The following is a 22,247-nucleotide window of genomic DNA, read 5'->3' as shown; positions in this document are numbered from 1 at the left end:
TTTGTGGGCCCAGCTATGAAGAAACTGGTGCCAAAGACTGCTCTACCATTAATCATGATTTCATAGACACCCATGCTGTGACTGACCTAACTCTAGTTACGAATGGGGGCCAGTCAGAGCAGTGTTGTGATAATGAAAGGACTGTGTGTAACTGTTTTGAAGAACCACACAACGAAACCACAGACAACGTTCTTGGCCCTGTAGAATCCAGGACTTTTTCTAGTGTTGCTCCCATAGCCGCACCACATGGAGCAAAGGTTCATGAGACAGCGAAAGGGATTCACACGTCGACTGTACAGTCTGCTTCTGAGCCTGCTAGGAATGGCGTGAGCTTTCTCTCCGCCTCAGACTGTTATCTACTGCAGCAAACTCGTACAGCCGAGACGGAGTGTTACCCCCGCGTGCAGATCGTAGTGGAGTCTAGTTCCGTATTCCCTGATGGTGGGATTGCAGACAGGGCTCAAGACCAAATGCACAGGAACGTGAGCTCTGATGCTACTGCTTCTCAGTCGCAGACTGTTAGGCCAGCCATAAGCATGCCTGCCTCTTTATGTGACTCTGAATCCAGCTACGGACTTATGTGCAATCCTACCATGAACTATTGTGTTGACAATACCGACAGGGAGTTGGCATCTACTACTCGAGTTACCGAAAGTGTTCATGACCTGAGAAATTATGTTTTCAAAGCTTGTCATGCTAACAGTGTTCTATGTGCTGCCTCACCAGTCGCTTCTGAGCTTAAGACTCTCCCCAGGGCCTCCTCAGATGCCACGTCAGCTGGGGGGCCCGAGGAGCCCGTCCAGTCCCACGCCACGTCAGCTGGAGGGTCCGAGGGGCCCGTTCAGCCGCCTGTCTCCGCTGGAGGGTCCGAGGGGCCCGTTCAGCCACCTGTCTCCGCTGGAGGGTCCGAGGGGCCCGTTCAGCCTCAAGCCTCGTCAGCTGGAGGGTCCGAGGGGCCCGTTCAGCCTTCTGTCTCCGCTGGAGGGTCCGAGGGGCCCGTTCAGCAACCTTCCTCATCAGCTGGGGGTTCTGGAGAACCGCACCAGCCTCATGCCACGTCAGCTGGGGGGTCTGAGGGGCCCGTTCAGCCTCCTGTCTCCGCTGGAGGGTCCGATGGGCCCGTTCAGCCTCCTGTCTCCGCTGGAGGGTCCGAGGGGCCCGTTCAGCAACCTTCCTCGTCAGCTGGGGGTTCTGGAGAACCGCACCAGCCTCATGCCACGTCAGCTGGAGGGTCCGAGGGGCCCGTTCAGCCTCCTGTCTCCGCTGGAGGGTCCGAGGGGCCCGTTCAGCAACCTTCCTCGTCAGCTGGGGGTTCTGGAGAACCGCACCAGCCTCATGCCACGTCAGCTGGAGGGTCCGAGGGGCCCGTTCAGCCGCCTGTCTCCGCTGGAGGGTCCGAGGGGCCCGTTCAGCCACCTGTCTCCGCTGGAGGGTCCGAGGGGCCCGTTCAGCCTCAAGCCTCGTCAGCTGGAGGGTCCGAGGGGCCCGTTCAGCCTTCTGTCTCCGCTGGAGGGTCCGAGGGGCCCGTTCAGCAACCTTCCTCATCAGCTGGGGGTTCTGGAGAACCGCACCAGCCTCATGCCACGTCAGCTGGAGGGTCCGAGGGGCCCGTTCAGCCTCCTGTCTCCGCTGGAGGGTCCGAGGGGCCCGTTCAGCAACCTTCCTCGTCAGCTGGGGGTTCTGGAGAACCGCACCAGCCTCATGCCACGTCAGCTGGAGGGTCCGAGGGGCCCGTTCAGCCTTCTGTCTCCGCTGGAGGGTCCGAGGAGCCCGTCCAGCCTCACGCCTCGTCTGCTGGAGGGCCCGAGGAGCCCATCCAGCCACCTTCTGCTACGCCAGCTCCAGCCTGTGCTTCGCCTGCTGCAGCTCCAGCCTGTGCTTCGCCTGCTGTGGCTTCATCAGAGTCTTCGTCAGCCGCAGCTCCAGAGCCTTCGTCAGCCGCAGCCGCAGCTCCAGAGCCTTCGTCAGCCGCAGCCGCAGCTCCAGAGCCTTCGTCAGCCGCAGCCGCAGCTCCAGAGCCTTCGTCAGCCGCAGCCGCAGCTCCAGAGCCTTCGTCAGCCGCAGCAGCCTCAGAGCCTTCGCCTGGTCCGGCCTCCGAGCCTTCGCCTGGTCCGGCCTCCGAGCCTTCGCCTGGTCCGGCCTCCGAGCCTTCGCCTGGTCCGGCCTCCGAGTCTTCAGCCTCGTCTGCCGCGGCTTCGGCCTGTGCTTCGGCTGGTCCTGTGCCCACCGGGCCATGGCCGGCACGCCTGACACTGGAGAGCCGCCGCTGCCTTCCGCGCGGCCGGCCCCCTGAACTGCTCCGTCGTCTCCTCCGCCGCTGCCTTCCGCGCGGCCGGCCCCCTGAACTGCTCCGCCGCCGCCTTCCGCGCGGCCGGCCCCCTGAACTGCTCCGCCGCCGCCGCTGCCTTCCGCGCGGCCGGCCCCCTGAACTGCTCCGCCGCCGCCGCTGCCTTCCGCGCGGCCGGCCCCCTGAACTGCTCCGCCGCCGCCGCTGCCTTCCGCGCGGCCGGCCTCCGGATCTGTTCTGTCACCGTGGCCACCTTTCCCGTGGCCGGCCTCCGGAACGGTTGGACTGGACTTTTGTGTTGTCGCCTCTCGGGTTGGCCTTCGGGCCTCTTTGGACATTCGCCTTCCTGTTCTGGACTCTTTTGTGTATTTGTGGACTCAGTTTTGTTCTCGTGCTCCTTGTTTTTGGTTCGTTTTGTTCCCTCCGTCCTGGTCCCCCGCCTCCCGCCCTGGGTGGGGTGTTTTCTGTTTCGCTTGTGTTTTGTTTCTCGGGTTTGGGCTGTCGGGAGCCAGCCCTTTAGGGGGGGGTGGTGTCATGGTCCTGGGCCATGTGGGCCCAGTATTCTTAGTTTTCATGTATTTTTGTATTTTGTTCTTTATTTAGGCCATGCTTCCTGGGTTGATCTGTTACGTTGTTCCTTATGTGTTTTCCCTTCGTGACTCTTACCCCCTGTGTGCCCCTCTGTGTATTTATGAGCCCTCGTCTCTTTGTGCTTTATTCTATGTTTTCCCCAGCCCGTTATGTCTGCGTTCTCCCCGTGCTCTCTCTCCTCCTGTTTGAACCTCTGTGTACTTCCTGCTTTACTTTGCCCGTCTCCCATCAGTGTTACGTTCACTCCTGCCGTGTCTTGTTATGATTATCAGTGTCACCTGTGTTCCCCGTGTGCATCCACTTCCCCTGATCTTCCCTCATGTGTATTTAGTCTCTGTGTTTCGTACAGTCTGTGTCGCGTCGTCTGTGTTCTCACCTCCATGTTTTCCCGGTCAGTCCTTGCAGTGATCATCATAGTCTGAGTTTTCTTAGTTTGTCGCAGTATTAGTTTTCCCAGTTTAGTTATAGTCTAGTCACGCCATCCCTGCTTTGTTTGTGCACTTTGTCTTCAGCCATAATAAAGGCTCGCTTTCTGTTAAGTCCACTCCCGTCTACTCACTTGTGTATGCACCTGGGTCCATCACACACACCACCGCACGGCCTGTCTGCAGACCGTGACACCTATGTAAGTGAATAAAAGAACATTTGATTTTAAAGTGTGTATGTGTAAGTCAAATGGAGAGAGGATGATAAAGTGTGGCTGGACTGTGTGGTTGGATGTCACCGTGCATGATGCTAGTTGTCATCTCAGAAGATATAAGGTCCAGTAAGAGAAGAGAGGCGGTAGAAAGGATGACAAGCTATAAATGGTTTGTGCAGAGGAAATAAGTGGTTCTTCCCATTGTTTTCTGTGAGATGAGCAGTTCACATTGGATCAAAGAGTACTCTGTTCATTTTTGACTATTTTTGCCAATACCTTGTTATAGTGTCTTTATTTTTTACTAAGAATGGAACAGCTTCAGAAGACAAGTGGTCTGCCAAACAATGACCACATCCTCGCCAACAATTAAGTTGTTCCCTGGTCCGTCTGGCCTTTTGTTTTGGAGTTATAAAAAAACCTTACACTATTTTTTCATGAAATCCCTTAACATATGAGACCGTATTAGTTCTTTGGGCTACACTAAATATTAAAATTTTAATCTTGATTGTTGTTTCGACTTCCCAAAATTAAATGAATATGTTCAAGCAGTATTGAAATCACATGCTTCATCAATAGAACAGGAAGGAAACGCAAATCAAGCATTCCCTAAATCGGCACCTGACCACATGCTTGCATGTACCAATCACAGCTGCTCTCATGCAGTAAGACGTTTCATTCATATAGTCTGGAAGAAATAAGAAACTTCCAACCAGCAACTGTCAGTCATTGTTTTCACTGTGCTTTGACTTCCCTGACCTTCAATTATCTCCTCCATACACACAATGAACTGTGAATTCAGCTTAATCGGGATTGAACTTGTATACAACAACAACATGTTTGGATCTTGTAGATATGTGTGAAAATTACAAATAACATCTGAAGCTTTTAGAACTTCGAGTTGTCTCACCTGCCAATCAAATTCTCTAAACCTTCACTGATGGATTCCTTTCCTCCAAACAAATTTTTCATGACCTCTGAAATTATTCTGATCTTGTACGGACTTATCAGTTATAGTGCTAGGTAACTGGACTTTTTTCCCCCATGTCTAGTGTTTCTTCAATTTCTGATTGTCAGAAGACGTCTTGGGAAGTCTTGGTACCCACAGCCCTCTAACAGATACACCTGTGGTACCAATTTCAAAATTCTACATCACTTTGTTCTCAAGTTACCGTATTCACAATCTTGGGTGTCCATGTTGCCTGCCCATCCGCTGCCCAGCAGGGTGACAACATTACCCAATCAGCCCATTGTGGTCAAAGGGTTAAAAAAAAAGAAAAAAAAAAGTATCTGGTTCACTTAGCAGTCACCCAAGTTTCTGAGCAAAAAAAACATCTTTGATACAACATTAAGGTTGTATCAAAGTTTCAAACAACTTTCACACGATACTCATTTATAAATGTGGACAACCTGGAGAAAAATATCAATTCATTATCGAAGTCTGGAAATTAAAAAAAAAACAAACTCACAACAGAGAAATGAAATTGAAGAAATGTTGTATCTAAAGTCACATTTATTATCAATAACACTACGCCTAAAATGACAATGTAACTAATGCAGACTAAATTACACAGTTATTTTCATTTTGATCATTTGAATGTAGTTAATTATCTTTATATAGAGAACTTTTCTAAACAAGTAAATATTATCTACTAAACATTATACACTAAATAGACTTTAATAAACCAGAATAATAGATTTATTCACCTTGCCCAGCTCCTTGTCATCCAAAGCTAAGACCCCGGTGCTCTCTAGGAAGAGCTTCACTTTAACTGAAGGCAGAGGTTGAGTTGTGGTGAAGTCCCCCTGAGTCCCCCACCTGAAAGACATGAGAATTTTAATGATTTGTAAAATTGTAGGTTGGCACTGCTGTTGACACTGGGACAGGGAGGAATTGAAGATAAACAGATTTAACTCGAGCTAACATTAGCAGCCTTTTTGCTGCCTCACCACTGTATGTTCTACTACCACACCATCTTGGTACTGCTTTGGCTGCTAACCGCACAGCAAGTCACATTATTTGGCAGACAATTGTATTAAAAATGCCTGTTAGTCAAAGCAACCACCTCCATAATAGAGAAAAATTTAAGGTTATATGAGATTTCAACTAGTTACATTTTTTTTAATCCACCACCTTATGGAACTCATAGAAATATTTGTTTTTAAAGAAGCAACTGTAAAATTAGACATAATTAGAAATTTTAACATTGAAATTCACTGGAATGTACTCATTTTTGGAGTGTTTTGGGGGACTTCTCCTTCAACTGGCTTCAAATTCAGTCCTAGAGGTTATAATTATTGTACATATTTTTCTACAAAAACAAAATTCTGCATGTTCCATCTTGTCTAGGTGGTCATTAATCTGCATAGCATGACTTTTATTGCTCCAGTCTGTCTGGGTTTCTCCCTTTTTTCATTCATTTTGGTTCCGACCTGAACTGAATAAACTTGGTTGGTCTCCTGCTGTAATTTCCCCTCAACCCTTTACTATGAAATTAAATTGAAAAGAATATTCTAACAAAATTCTGCCTGGGATAGTATCAGCCCGTTTTATTAATGGGCCAACAAACTGTGCGGCTAAAATTGACACTTAAAGATTAGAAGCTGGAATTATGAGTTTAGCCTGAAGTAGTTAGTCCCACTGTATATGGGACTGTACAGCAATTTGTCCCCTTCTCTTTTATCTCTTCCCTTCTCAAGTTATCGCATTCACAAAATTTTCCTTGACCATGAGGTCGAGGTCACTGAACTGTCCAAGACTTTTAGATATACCTGTGGTATCAGTTTGAAACTCCTTTGTTCTCAGGTTATAACATTCACAAACTTGGGTGGTCAAAACTGAGATTTGGGTATTCTAAACAGTCTAAATCAAATGTGGCCAATTCATTTTCCCAAGAGAGTAATAAGACAGTAATAAGAGAGAAATAAGTTCAACAGGAGATGAAATAACATGGAGCAGGACTGAGTTCAGCTTACTGCTGCAGACCTCCACAACAGTCACAATTTCTCATGTGGTCCCTTGGTAAAAAATAATTGCCCACCCCTGGTCTGAACAGATCAGGAAGATTAACTCACTGTGGTCTTGAGGCTTCTACTTGGTCGGTCTGTAGCTTTTCTTCTCCTTCTACCTCCATGGTACAGTAAACCATACGGTCTGGGGCCACTGACTTCAGGCCCTGGACCTCCATGATTACAATCTGAGAAAATCAACAGAGGTTTGGCACCAACAAACAGAACAACAAACAAACTCAGTTTTCAACCCAGAGTAACCCATTCACATCCCCAGCTTTTACCACTGACACTTTCTCTTTGAAGAGGTAACAGAAAGAGGAAACACACCCAGCTGGAAGAGTTTTGAATGAATGAACTACAGGCCATGAAGTATGCTAGGATTACCTGGATTTCAAATCATACAATTAAAAAAGAATTTTAATCTACTCAGGTCATCTTTGTCTAAAAAAAATTAAAATGTGTTAAATGATCCAAAATATTTTTTTGCATGTTTGTCACAAGCATAATAAATAGTGAAGGGGGCAAATACATTTTCACAGCACTGTATTTTGTGAGCAAGTTACCAGCAGACATTTCTATAAACCCAAACACACCTCCAGAGTGAAAGACAAGACGATGTCCGACTTAGACAGATCTCCCTCATCTCCAAGATCTAGAAAGGAGTTATTTACAGTGGAGCGTTTGAGCTTCTGTTTGAAGTCTGGACCTCCTTTAGACACAGGCAGACTCTCCAAATTTGCCATCAGTAGGTTGACAGATGATCGCAGCTCCTCCACATACAGAGCCTCCATATCAGCAGAGACAAACTTTGGGTATTTCCGTTCCTGAAGGAAACACAACATACATTAAAGTTCATCTTAACGTAAACATCAACATTGGATGTGTATCTTTCAGGAAATAGAAGTCATGTGACATTTTCTGGATGCAAGTAATCAGTTAGTACCTTGGCAATCTTTTCGGCCAACTGTAACCTGCCATCCAGCTCTCTACGGATCTGAGCTGCCTGTTCATCCATGCTATCGAGCTGAAAAAGAAGGGAGGAAAAAAAAAAAAGAAAAAAAAAAAAAAAAAGATTGTCACTAACTGTCCAGTGAAAAGTGAAATTCTCTGACATACAACCAGTCAGCAGCTGAGGGGTGAGGATGTGAGAGTTTCAGCAGGATGTCAAGCCTGTGAAAAACATACCACGCACGCACGCACGCACGCACGCACGCACGCACGCACGCACACACACACACACGCACGCACACACACACACACACACACACACACACACACCATGAAGAGGCCAGTAGGAAAACAACAACCACCAAATACTTGCAGAAAGTGAGGCAAGTCCAGAGGAGTCAGTTAAATGGGAAGAACAAGGTCCAGGCAATAAACACCTACGTCCCTGCTAGTCGTCAGATACCCTGCTGGGATAATCGACTGGCTGAAAGTGGAGATCAAGCCCCTGACATCAAAACAAGGAAGCTCCTTATCATGCATGCAATGTTTGTTTGTTTTTAATATACACCTTTAAAAACTAATGTTAGTCAACATACAACATTGTCAGATGTTATGTAGGCCAAACAACAGACACGCAAGTGAAAAATCTGTCAATGATGATTTTTCACTTGTTGTTTGTCCAATAAAATATTTGGTTCTTGATTGGAAGTTGTTGACTGTCGACTGTTCACAGTTTATTTAAGATGGTGCTGCTTGGTGTTTCATTGTCTAATGAAAAGCAGGTGTGCTCAAAACGTCACTAGATGTGTGCAGAAGTGTGCAGATGTTATTTTCCTTTAATCATCCTATTTATTGTTATTTATTTATTTTTAAATGGCTCCAATGATTGAACCAATCTATAAACCCCAATCTTAATCTTATAATCTTAAGATTTATGATACAGACATGAATGAATGAGTTTGTGCGTTTTATGGACTTTCAGGGTGCAGGAGGCTTTTTTGTTTGTTTGTTTTGTTTTCTCAATACAACAAGTTAATCACATTGTTCAGTGCTACTTTGAATTCCTGTTGTCTGTGGTTACATTCAAATCTGATTAGAGGTACTGACAGGAGAGCTCACAATCTGCTCATTAGACACTTTATTCAGCAGAGTCAAACAAATGTCATAGCTGACATAATGAAATAAAAAGCAAAACACCGTATTTTCCAGACCATAAGGCACACTGTCGATGAACAGGTCTGTTTCCATACATAAGGCGCACCAGATTATAAGGCGCATTAAGTGAAACAAAACAAATAAGTCAAACTTTACTCAACTCATTCTTCTTGCTTCCTCCACTTCCGTACCATTGACTCATTAATGCAGAATTGTCTCGCAGCTGCTCTATTCTCATGTTGTTTCAGTATATTAATGACTAACCTTAGCTTATCACATACAAATTGATGAAAGAGGGAAAAACATGTAATTCATGCACCATTTATAGCGCTATACCAGTGGTGCAGCCACAACAACCTGGTGCTGAACGCCCAGAAGACAGTGGAGATTATTGTGGACTTCAGGAAGCACAAAGCTCCACTCCCCCCATCATCCTGACTGACACCCTCATCACCTCTGTGGACTCATTCTGCTTCCTGGGTACCACCATCACCCAGGACCTGAAGTGGGAGCCCACCATCACCTCCGTCATCAAGAAAGCCCAGCAGAGGATGTACTTCCTGAGGCAGCTGAAGAAATTCAACCTGCCAACACGGACGATGATGCAATTCTACACTGCAATCATCGAGTCCATCCTCACCTCCTCCATCACCGTGTGGTACGCTGGAGCCACTATCAGGGACAAACAGAGACTGCAGCGTGTTGTGCGCTCTGCTGAGAAGGTGATTGGCTGCAGACTCCCATCTCTGCAGGACCTGTACACCTCCAGGACACTGGGGCGTGCAGCTCGGATCTCAGCTGACCCTTCTCACCCTGGACACAGTCTGTTTGACCTGCTCCCCTCAGACAGGAGGCTCCGGTCCATTCGCACCAGAACCTCTCGCCATAAGAACAGTTTCTTCCCCTCTGCTGTTGGACACATGAACAATAACCGTATGACTGTTCCCACCACTAACACATGACCCTACGCTGTGTTCACTGCATCATTCCATGTTTGGCACTGATCACCACCTGCACTCATGTATATATCATGTATATATCTATCTACTTAGCACTTTTAATTCTTATTCTTATTTTTATTTATTTATTTATTTATTTTTTCATGTCTATTTAAGCGTAATTTATGACAGTATGTTTGCACTGAAGCACCGCAGCAATTTCCTAATGTTGTAAACCTGCTCAACGTTTGGCAATAAAACCCTTTCTGATTCTGATTCTGATACCCAGGGGTTAAACAGGGCCAAAAAGATCTGGAACGGCATTTTTGTTCTGTTTATCCTGCAGCTTAGTGCAGGATAAACTGGTTTGCTTGCCATCAGAGATGGGCTGTAACGCGTTACTGTAATCCGATTATTTTTTTTAAGTAACGAGTAAAGTAAGGGATTACTATTTCAAAATCGGTAATTAGATTACTGTTACTTTCCCGTAGGAACGCTGCGTTACTGCGTTACTAAAACCATGATTTTCTGCGAGAATGTCTCATGACAGTGACGTAAGCGAGTGCGCCGTTAGTGACAACAGCTGTGTGCAGATCAACAATGGATAATATATCGAGTGCGGGAGAGAGTATGAGCGTGCAGCGTTTAAAGCGTGGAAGCACTGTCCTTACTTTGAGTTTGATTCCATAAAAAGTGACAAAAACATTAGTGTCCGTTGTGCGTGGGAAGAAAACTTCTTTTTACAGCAAAAAAACCCCTAAACTTCCAAACAAGCACCGAGTGGGCAACGAGGTAATGGGAAACTCACAGAGAAACTCGCGGATTCTTCAACTGACCGTCGCGGCACACCTGCACCAGGGTAAACCTCCGCCTACCCCACTCCTGCTTTACAGGTGAAAATAGAGCAAAAGGACTGCTAGTCTTTGACTTTATTTATTTTCTGCTGTGTTTTACTTGCATCTATTTGAAAGACTGAGTGTAAACACAAATATTTTATTTCATGTGCTGGAATGTGCAGAAAATAGGTTTAAATATTAAACTAATTTCTTCCAGTCAGAGAATGGTGCATATAATTAAATGTTTGCTTGATGCATAAAGTTAAAAGATTAAAACTGATAAAACAAGTTAAAAAAAGAGACTTTTCCATTTGATTACATTTTGTATGATGGATTATGCAGAAAAAGTAGAATTGGGCTGAAAGATCTATCGCTTTATCACCTATTCAGGTTGTAAATCGTGTTTTTAAAAAGTAACTAAGTAACTAAGTAATTAATTACTTTTGAAAATAAGTAATCAGTAAAGTAACAGGATTACTTTTTTGGGGAAGTAATCAGGAATTAGTTACTGATTACTTTTTTCAAGTAACTTGACCAACACTGCTTGCCATACTGTGGTGAACTTACAGTAACGGACTGTGTTGGATTGCTGCACAGAGGCCGTGGTGTTTATGGTCAAAGTTAGGTTACATCAAGTGTAGCAGGGACGAGTTTGGATTTAAAGTGCTTAGATTAATTCACAGAATTCTACATTTACATAGGTGAAGTACATACTGTGGTATAAAGACAGCAGCACAGGTCAGCTGATCACACCATGAATATAAGAGTAAAGATAGTGAGTTTTGACTCTTTACCCCACAGTGAGCCAGTATAACTGATTCTAGGTTTCCCCACACCTGCTGAATTCCAGTTTAACGCCTGATTATTTTTTTCCAATATAAAGACAAACACATCCCCAGCTTTAAGTGCAAATAACATATGCACAATATTTCTGGTTTTAGCAATGATGCTGGGACAAAACATACTGACGTGAGAAATTATTTAAAGTATGGACACAACAATTTGTACAACAGAATAATATTCTGATTCTCGTGGAATATGTTTAAATTCTGAATAGAAATTAGAAGAATATATGAAATGGAAAACATGGTGGTGCTGCTCCTTCAGCCAAAACAAGTAAAAGGGAGAAAAACCCTGATCTGAAAGGGACTGAGAAGTGTTATAAAAAAGACACACAGAAGAAAAAAAAATGTACTGTTGAGAGAAGTTGGTTAGGGGCTTTCCACTGATTTCAGTATTTTCTATCAAGCAGGTCTAGCAAATAATTAGAAAAGAAGACAGGATTTCTCTTTACATTTAAGCAATGGACGTTGAAGTATTCACTATTATGCATTCAGTTTGTGTGTCTGGCTGTAACGGTCACCCTCAAGCAGCTCACCTGGCAGGCATTGTACAACAGCTGGTGCTCAAACTTGCGGATATTGAGGATCTGCTGGAACATCTCGTAGAGTTGCTCTTTACTAAGGATGAGCTCTGAAACAGCACTTAGGTGTGCCCTCTGTGGTTGGCGCCACAGGTCCTCATCCCCTCTGTAGATAGCATCATACTTTGCAATCCAGGAACTGAGCACAGTCTCTTTGCTCAGCCCATCGATCTCAGGAAGGCTGCGGACACGGCGCTCAATGTTTTTCTTGAAAACCTCACGAAAGTCATTAGCTGAACAGCCACCGCTCTGAACCATCCGGGAAATACGCTCACTCTTTAGGAAGCCCTGCAAAGGAAAGACGGCATTACAATAATCTAAACGCGATTACACAAATGCATGAATAATTTTTTCTAGTTCAGCAGAGGAGAGCATATGTTGCAATTCAGAAATATTCATTAAATAAAAGAAACAGGAACAAGCCAAAGATTTTACATGAGAGTTGAAGCCCAAGATTTCAAATGCTGGACTTAGCAGTGGGCTCTCTGTCTCCTTAGCTTGGTCATTGTGGGCTAACTGCACTGAAACCTGAACATCCACCTGTTAGCTAAAATATTGGGATTTGTACAGCACTTTATAAAGGACCATGTGGAGGAGAGCCTGTTTGAGCCAGGTGCACTGGCGTTTCAGTGGACGAGCAAAAATAAATAAATAAACACCGTCCCTCTGTGTTGGACTTCTCCTGGTCAGTTGGACAAACCAACCAGGGCAAGCAGCTGACAGAGCATATGTCCACGAGATCCAATCAGCAGTTTTATGCAATTAAACAGTCTGTCTATTCTCAAGCATATCCAAACAGTTTACCACAAACATGAACAGGTTTCTTACCAAAGCACAAGGGTCAGTTCTTTGTGCTGATGTCCAGGATGTTGAAAAAACAAACAAACAAACAAAAAAAAAACCCAACTCCTTAGTATAGGTTCCTTCACTTTATATTTGGATTTCACTTTTTCTCACTTCTAGTATGGTAAATGGCCTGTATTTGTATAGCGCTTTTACTAGTCCCTAAGGACCCCAAAGCGCTTTACACATCCAGTCATCCACCCATTCACACACACATTCACACACTGGTGATGGCAAGCTACATTGTAGCCACAGCCACCCTGGGGCGCACTGACAGAGGCGAGGCTGCCGGACACTGGCGCCACTGGGCCCTCTGACCACCACTGATATGAATCAGTATCAGTGAGGTAAGAATTTCTCAATAAAAACAAGGAAATAAGGTTTCCAAAAAGTATAGCAGCTCTTGTCGTTTTCTCCTTCTCTGTTTTTGTCCATCACATACATCTATTTCCCTACAGACATGCTGATGGATATCAAGATTTCTGATCATGCTATGTAAGAAACATACAAAGCCTATTAGTCTGTTAGCAGCAACCAAACCAACCAACAGCAGACCAACAAACCTAGTGAGGTCATTTAGTATTCGCACAGGATGACACTACAGATTCTCTGAAAGCTATAACTTTAAACTTTATTTCTTCAATCCAACTTCACATAGTGTTAAATCTATAACTTTTTTTTTAGACCAGTCATTTGTCTTTAAAGACAAATGCATCAAAACGACACTGTCAAGACTTAAGATGACGTATCAGCAGACGGCGCCTCGCCGAGACCAAAGTTTTAATTTGCGTTAAAAGTGCAAACTTCAAACTCTATACCAGTTTTTAAATTGTGTTGACAGGCCAACAAAAACTCGAGTTCTAAAAAAGAATTTCCAACATAATTTTTCGCAAGTACTGTTGTCACATTTACTGCAGGAACACGTGATAAATATTGGACTTTCTAAACACAGCGCTCACCTTGCTAGTGGAAAAATCCACCACATTAACAAATAAAAAAAAAAACACTATGTCAACCCGTGGTTAGTTGGTGTGTGTGTGTTCTACTTTGTACAGCACTTTGGTCAACCTGTGCTGTTTTTTTTTTTGTTTGCTTTTGTTGTTTTGTTTTTTTTAAACACGTGCTTATAAATAAATTGATTGATTGATTGATTGATTAGTAACAAGTCATTCATTTTTGGAACAAGGATGCATCTAAAATGCATCTAAAAGAAACTTCCTTTCTTTCATCACAGCTGTCCTGTGCCAGATGTTCTATTGACCCACTGAGAGAGGCATCATTTTAGAAACATCAGGAACACTGAAGCTGAAGCTCATCGCAGGGATCAAGGACTCATCTTCGCCAGCAGCTCCCTCACAGGGAAATCTTAAAAGCTCCACCATAGGCCTGCCCCCGAAAATGGATAAACCCAGCATTTCATCAACACTGTGATGGAGACTTGCTTTACATATAATTTGTACTCATTCCTGTAGAAAGTTATATGTGTAAATATATATTATGCTCTACACTACTAGCAAAACACAGTTTGGAAGAATTGTAGATTAAAGTTTTTAGTTCAACATAAAAGTGATGACCTTTGACCTGTATCAGGTTTAAATTGTGTCAGAGAAAATCTCATGTCCTCTTCATGGAGCTGACTACATTCAGTGTTTAAAACAGAAGCTCTGCAGGTCTGAAATCAGCAGCTTTGTGAAACACCAAACTGAGGTCCCGTTAATGCTGATATCCAATGATGCTCTTTCTCTGCATTTGGCATGTGGAGGAGCTTTACCTCCTCCACACTGTCAGTGATGATTTTCTGTTGCACATTGAGAGTAAAGATTTCATCCATTAGGAAGTCAAGAGACTTTTCAATGTCCTCGACTTCTCAGCTGTCCAAGTCCTCCTCATGTTACTGGTGCCTGTATTTTCAGTTGTCAACATGTCATTATCATTTTCGGTACTTTGCATACATTTGTGATTTGTATGGAAGTTTATTTTAGCATACTGCTTTAGGTCTTATTGCCCGTTATTTGATTTCTATATTAGTGTGATGACCCACTGCACCCTGCCTTCCTTTTGGCTCATGTGTGTCTTGTTAGCAGGCATTGGAGAGGTGGAGTTCCCGTTTACAATCAGTGACACTGGCAACACCTGGGCCAGTGTACCAGGACTCTATATAAAAAAAGCCTTTGGGGCATAGTTTTAGTTGGCTCTGAGACACCAGGTTGGACTCTGGCTGCGTTAGGTTTGGTTTTTGCTTTTGACACTATTACATGCATCATCTTCCACTCATCCATTCCTTCACACACTACTGATGGTACTGATTACACACACCACTGTTTGTTTTTGACAGTAGGGTTTCTTTTCTGTTTTATTTGTTTTAAAAGAATAAAGCAGCTTGGAATACATTCCTAACCACGTCTGGGGTTTTCTTTGTCATGACCGTACGGCCCGGTTCGTGACAAGTGGGGGCTCGTCCATTTGGGTTTGATTTGATGGTTGCTGATTTGGTTTTGGTTATGTGGATCTGGTCTCAGTATGGTGGGTTTGTTGCTTGATTTGTGTGGTGCCTCAGGTTCATGTGGCATCAAGTAGGTGTGACTTCTTAGCAGTGATTGCAGGGTTCTCTGGGGTGGTAAGTGTTTTGTGGAGTCTCCCTTTGTAGGTGCAGCAGCGTGTTCCTTTTGGACTCGGTTTGTTTTTTTGGTTTGGTTTTTTTTTGTGTGGTGTGCGGTTAGAGCATTCGTCTCGGGGACACTTCCAGGGCTGTCAGGTGAGTACCCAGCTTGCTGGGGGCCTAACCAGGTTACTGGGTTGAGTGTTTAAAGAGCCTGCTGCTAATCTGCATGAAGACTAGGGTTATGGTGTAGGCAAGTTGGGGTAGGCAGGTTAGTAAGGGGGAGATTTCCACTTTAGCGAGAGATGTTTGTCTTTCGGGGCACGATTTGACCTGGGGAACCACTGTTTTTTTGCTTGTTTGTTTTCTGCTGTTTTTTTTCTCTTCCTCCTCTTTCCTTTGCTGCACTCTTTGAGCCTTGCAGCATCATGGCAGGTATAGAGGAGTTTGTTGCTGCACCTTGTGAGGATTTCCTGGATCGCTGCACTAAGGACCAGCTGTTGAAGGTTGCAGATGAGTATGATCTTGATTTGAGTGGGCTTGGGGATAAACGTCGCAAAGATACTGTGAAATCTGCGGTTAAGTTGCAGTTAGTTGAAAAGGGTGTTTTGGTGGCTGGGCAACAGAAAACTGGTCAGCCAGTAACTGTGCCATTGGGAGTTTTTCCGGGAAACTTGACTTTTGAGAAGCAAAAGGAGCTGATGTCATTGCAAATTTCTTTTGAAAAGGAAAAGCAAGAGTTGGAGCTGGAGAAACAGAAGATGGACATGGAAAAACACAAACTGGAGGCTGACAAGCAGGTGGAGATTGAAAGGTTGCGACGGGAGACTGAGCAGGCAAAGACAGATTTGCAGAATACTCGTTTAACTTTGGTTAAAGAGGGTAAGCTTTCAGGGGACGTCTTGTTGGATGAGGGGCGTTCATCTTTGTCATCTCCTGATATGGTGAGCAATTTGCGTCTCTTACCTAAGTTTAATGAGGAAGACCCTGATGTTTTTTCTTTTTCTTTGTTTGAACGTGTCGCAGAGGCAGGAAAGTGGTCAGATTCTGAACGGATTCTGCTTTTGCAGTGTGTGTTGTGTGGGAGGGCGCAAGAGGCATATGCATCATTGGGCAGTGATGGTTTGACGTACAAGTCTGTGTTGAAGGCGTATGAGTTGGTCCCTGAAGCTTATCGTCAACGGTTTAGGACACCGGAGAAGAAGGTTGCTCGGTCACATTTGGAGTTTGTGAGGGAGATAACGAACCATTTTAACCGCTGGTGTGTGGCTTCCGGGGTCAATAATTTTGAAGGCTTGTGTGATTTAATCATTCTGGAACAGGCAGGGATGTGTGTAATTATTGTCAGGAGTCTGGTCATTGGAAGGTGAATCGTCCCATCCTCCTGGCAAGAGACCGCTCTGGGGAGGGGAGGGGAGGTGGGGTAAACAGGGGAATCCTATTGCCCTAGCTGCAAGCCTTCCTGTTCCTTTGGGTTTGGACAGGGGGTATGGTGAGTACAAGGAATGTGACATGTTTGACGGGCCCAGGAAGTCTTTGATGCCTGTCTGGGGTGGGTTTGTTACCCTGCCTGGGGGGCACACGTAACGGTGTGTTCACACCGAACGCGATAGAGGCAGGCAGAGCTTCAGGCTTACATGTAAAGTCAATGGAAAGGCGCGCTGACCCGCGATTGTGGCTCCCGCGAAAATTCGGAAGCAGATTTGCGTCGCGAAAACGCCAAAACGCCTGAAACGCGCGTGAGTGTAGCGCGTTTCAGGCGTTTGACTCGCGAAAAAAAACACGCGCGTGAGTTTATGTGTTGCATTTTGTGCATACACGCGTTTCGCGTCCCCCGCTCGAGTTGGAAAAATCTGAACTCCAGCGTCAAATCGCGCCGCGACAACCAATCAGGAGCCTGGTGACGTGGCTGTTACCTAGTTCAAAGGGGCAGATCCAGCCAAAGCCCTTTATTCTTCAATAGAAGGAAGGCTAATCAATGCCGTAGCAAACAACCCGGAGCCGTACGACACCAGCTGCTTTCTGGACCGAGACAGGAATATAAAGGACCGAGCTTGGAGGAAGATATGTAAAGAGATCGGGCAACCTGGTAAGTTCATTCATTTTTCTCAAGTTTTCTCTAAAGTTTTCACTGACCCGGGGAAGCCGCACAAAAGCTAGCAAGCCACCGCTATTTTCCCACTGACATACAAATACCGTTCTGCTTTTAGGCATGTTGTCATTTAAGAATATATTTTATTGTTTATTAATAAGCAGCACACAGTGGTCCCGCTGTTCATCCGTCACTGCCTCTTTTTTCTTAATTTTCATTTTCTCTTTTTTGCACCGGACAGCATTGCATTCTGCAGCCTGATTGACAAATCTCCTGCGCTTGCCAAATTTATCACGTTTGGTTTTGATAACCATCACGTCCAATAGAAAAAACAGCACAAAAACACCCATAACTATGAGCCTCATTCGGAAATAGACACCTGCACCGCGAGGGAAAAAGGCGCACGAAAGTGGCAGGCAGATGAAGACAAAACACGGCATAATAATACGTTTACGTTTTGCAATCTACAAAGGTTTGCACTTTGAGAATCAATTGTGAGAACTGTGACCAATGTTCATGTGTGTGTGTGGAAAACAGTGTATAAAGTGCGTGGCCAGGGGCTAGTTATTCTGAGAACCCCTGCTGCAATAAATGAGGGACCACTGTCTACTCTATGATTATTATATTCAACCTGTTAACATTTAATACTGTATTGATAGAACCAACTGATTCTGCAGCAGAGCATCCCCTGTTGCTTCTCCTGGCTCCCCAGTCCCTGAGCTCCTGCTGCTGCACCCACAGATATGTACAGCAAGCACTGATACCTTTTTAGTCGGTGGGATTGCCTGTGATGACCTTTACTAAATATCTACAACCAATCTGATTATATCCTGTTTTTGTTTTTTTCAATGTTGAAATTAAAATCTAGTAGCAGCCTTCTCATTTCTTTGTGTTTTGTGCTGTTTTACAGGCCCACAGGGGAGGACGGCTCCGAGGCAGATGAGGGACGGGTCCCAGGACGGTCCATCGGCGGTGGAGCTGGCCACCCTGGTGTCCCTGAAGAGTCCACACCAGTCTCCAATGGAGCATTTCCTCCTCAGCCTGGTTCCTGCTCTGGAGAGCAGCTGGTCCTTTTTATTCCTGTCTCTCTGTAAATTCTTATATTTTATATATTTATGTTTAATGTATTTCTGTGTGAGAATTTTAACATTATTTCAAATAAATTTTTATAATGACTAATGTCTCAGTTCTACTACACAGCAAATGTTGGCACACGACTTGACACATGTAGAATTTATTTCATATTATACTAATGACAAAATATACTGATACAGTGGGATGCAGAAGTTTGGGCAACCTTGTTAATAGACATCATTTTCCTGTATAAATCGTTGGTTGTTACAATAAAAAAATGTCAGTTAAATATATCATACAGGAGACTCACACAGTGATATTTGAGAAGTGAAAAGAAGTTTACTGGATTTACAAAAAGTGTGCAATAATTATTTAAACAAAGTCAAGCAGGTGCATAAATTTGGGCACCACAAAAAAGAAATGAAATAAATATTTAGTGTATATCAATGTGTGTGTCTCCTATATGATATATGGGGTGCCTTTGTCTGGACGTGCTTCCCATCCAGAGCTGCACAGCACAGAGGGAAGTTCCAGCGCTACTGGAGTCCCTCTGTGATGGACCGCCAGTCTCCAGGTGAAGGCACAGCCATGAAGTCGTCCACTAGACAGTCCCAGATGGCCGTCGCTGCCTGGGGGGTGATCTGACAGACCGACTCTGTAACTGAACGCTTGGTGCTGAAGGAGTCCGCGGTGACAAGGAACCTGGACAAAATTGTTCAAAATCAGTATTATGTGTACTGCAGTTACAAAATACATTATTCAAATTCCAAAATACTTTGGTGATGTCAGATTTAATCACAAAACTTAAATCTTACATAAAACATTTTGTAATTATAAGGATAATTACAAAATGTATATTAGATAATATCTAAAACAGTTGTTTTGTTTTAACTTTAACATATTATAATTTGATTGGTAGCAACTTTCGCAACTACAGTGAGCCAATCACTCATAATTCCTAAACATGTCAATCAGGTAGGAATGAAGTGAGACATTAATAGAAATAAAGAGTTGTATGTTGACATGTAGCCCTTTCCTTGCTTAAATCATTAATATTTTTGAAAAATTAATCTGTGATAAGACAGCTTATCAAGATAGAACCATGTAACTAGAGATGAACCAAACTGTTCACAGTTTTATCTAACTCTGTTTTAATAAAGGCTGGTGACCCCTGTTATAGAGTCTGACAGCTGCAGGGATTATATACAAATATTCAACTATCCCAGAATTAAACCAGGTCTAAATAAAAAGGAGTGAGTATCACTACAAAGGTTAACTCAGTGGTCCTAATGCTACAGTTTGATATCAGCAAACACCGAGAGCATTCACTGTTAGCATAGCACATCCATGTTAGCAGTGTATAAATGGATGGTTTAGCATATATTAGCACAGGTATCAATAAAGGACTACGTATTAAACACTTTTACTAACCTCAGGCAGACGGACAGGCGCTCTGCAGGTGGGATTGAGCGCCTGTAGTCGGTGTCTAGGCGGGCGATTCTGGGACCGACGCGGGACAGCAGGTCCTCAAACTGGCCGAGTGAATGACGGTGATAGCGCTGGAATCGGCCGTCATCCAGGCGCAGCTCCTGGAGCAAGTGGTGAAACTCACCAAACTGCTCACGCCTCTGGAGGACCTGATGGACCCAGGTACGGCAAGGATGTCCTTTACGCCGCTACTCTGCTCTCCACAGTAAATAGAGAAGGGAGACTCTCTCTTCAAGCGCTAGCTCGACAGCTGCCATCTTGCAAAGATACCGGTCTTGCAAAACTTCCTCCCACATCCCTCCCACATTTCCGGTTCACGCGCGTTAAAATATGATATTTTGGGGCGCGATGGATTTTTCTTGGACACGCGTAGAGGTGCGAGTGTGCACGCGTCAAATTAGGGGCGTTTGGGGCTTTTTTCACGCGCCCATCGCGTTCGGTGTGAACACACCGTAAGTCTCAGTTAGGATCTTGAGAGACACTGGCGCTGTCAACTCTTATGCTGTGGGGTCCATTCTCCCACTTTCAGATGAGACAGCTACTGGGGATAAGATCCTTATGCGAGAAATGGGGATAATGGTGGTTCCGGTTTCGGTGCATAGGTTGAACACTGAGGGCGAATTGGTGAGGTTTTAGTGGGGGTTAGGCCTGCATTGCCAGTGGAAGGGGTGGATATCATTCTAGGTAATGATTTGGCCGGAGGTCAGGTGTGGGGAAAGGTGTCATCAGCACTAGTAGTTACGGATTCGCCTTCCAGGTTAGATCGGTTGGATAGTGCCAGCAGTCGTCACTTCTCTTACCCGGCCTGTGCTGTTACACGGGCAATAAGTAAAGGTGAGTGTACAGAAGCCGCTGTTAAGGATGAACCTGTTTTACTGACTTTGCCAGCTTCGCCTCTGGATGTGCCCCGCAGTGAGTTGATGAGTGCGCAGAGGGCTGACCCATCCTTGGAATGGCAGTTGGAGTCTGTGTTGTCAGCTCTGGAGGTGAAAAGTGTGGCTGGCTATTTTTTGCAGGATGGTGTTCTGGTGAGGAAGTGGGTGCCCCATGGGGAGGACTTTGGGGGGGGATCCAGTGTTCCAGGTAGTAATTCCATCAAAGTATCGTGGTCAGGTGTTGAACCTAGCTCATGATAGGTCAGGGCACTTGGGTGTGCGGAAGACATATGACTGAGTTTTGCGTCATTTTTTTGGCCACATTTGAAGAAGGATGTATCAATTAGCATCGCAGAGATGCATTATTGTTGTGCTTAGGAAAGTTGCCCAGCTGCCTAGTTTTGTGACATTGTATAAAACTTTCATGTTTAATGCAGCATTTATACAGTAGGACTTGTTGTTTTTTACATTGTTGTTTACAGTGTGTCTCCATTGTTTATATGGCAACCTACAGTGGGGCAAAAAAGTATTTAGTCAGCCACCGATTGTGCAAGTTCCCCCACTTAAAATGATGACAGAGGTCAGTAATTTGCACCAGAGGTACACTTCAACTGTGAGAGACAGAATGTGAAAAAAAAAAATCCATGAATCCACATGGTAGGATTTGTAAAGAATTTATTCGTAAATTAGGGTGGAAAATAAGTATTTGGTCACCTCAAACAAGGAAAATCTCTGGCTCTCACAGACCTGTAACGTCTTCTGTAAGAAGCTTTTCTGTCCCCCACTCGTTACCTGTATGAATGGCACCTGTTTGAACTCATCATCTGTATAAAAGACACCTGTCCACAGCCTCAAACAGTCAGACTCCAAACTCCGCCATGGTCAAGACCAAAGAGCTTTCGAAGGACACCAGGAAAAGTATTGTAGACCTGCACCAGACTGGGAAGAGTGAATCTACAATAGGCAAGCAGCTTGGTGTGAAAAAATCAACTGTGGGAGCAATCATCAGAAAATGGAAGACATACAAGACCACTGATAATCTCCCTCGATCTGGGGCTCCACGCAAGATCTCATCCTGTGGGGTCAAAATGATCATGAGAACGGTGAGCAAAGATCCCAGAACCACATGGGGGGACCTGGTGAATGACCTGCAGAGAGCTGGGACCAAAGTAACAAAGGTCACCATCAGTAACACACTACAACGGCAGGGAATCAAATCCCGCAGTGCCAGACGTGTTCCGCTGCTGAAGCCAGTGCATGTCCAGGCCCGTCTGAAGTTTGCCAGAGAGCACATGGACGATACAGCAGAGGATTGGGAGAATGTCATTGTGGTGGGGCGTGGTCTGCGGTGCCGTGCGGACGCACCTGCACGGCATCCGCAATCACGCCCGCCGTGTTATAACACGGGGACTCAGGGGTTGGTGTGTGTGTGGTGTGACGTGAATTAAA

General features: G+C 44.8%; 1 protein-coding gene and 1 long non-coding RNA gene across 5 annotated transcripts in view; both read right to left on the bottom strand.

Annotated features, from left to right (window-relative positions):
- The window catches only part of cadps2 (Ca++-dependent secretion activator 2), a 198,404-nt gene that overhangs the window by 154,957 nt on the left and 21,200 nt on the right, over positions 1–22,247 (bottom strand). For all 4 annotated transcript variants that reach the window (XM_082540795.1, XM_082540794.1, XM_082540797.1 and 1 more), the window contains exons 3-7: positions 11,783–12,115; positions 7,471–7,551; positions 7,121–7,351; positions 6,591–6,712; positions 5,223–5,334 (exon numbers count right to left, since the gene is read on the bottom strand). In XM_082540795.1, coding sequence (XP_082396921.1) covers positions 5,223–5,334; positions 6,591–6,712; positions 7,121–7,351; positions 7,471–7,551; positions 11,783–12,115 — 879 coding nt within the window. The remainder of the gene's footprint in view (positions 1–5,222; positions 5,335–6,590; positions 6,713–7,120; positions 7,352–7,470; positions 7,552–11,782; positions 12,116–22,247) is intronic.
- LOC309710170 lies at positions 18,580–20,514 on the bottom strand. The gene is made up of 2 exons (XR_014277673.1): positions 19,867–20,514; positions 18,580–19,137 (listed from the first exon to the last, which is right to left on the bottom strand). It is a non-coding gene; the product is annotated as an uncharacterized lncRNA (long non-coding RNA).

Source organism: Aulonocara stuartgranti (genome assembly GCF_965226115.1).
Source record: "Aulonocara stuartgranti genome assembly, chromosome: 7".
NCBI lineage: Eukaryota > Metazoa > Chordata > Actinopteri > Cichliformes > Cichlidae > Aulonocara > Aulonocara stuartgranti.
Note: the sequence above shows the minus strand (reverse complement) of the source record. Positions and strands in the feature narration are given on the sequence as shown.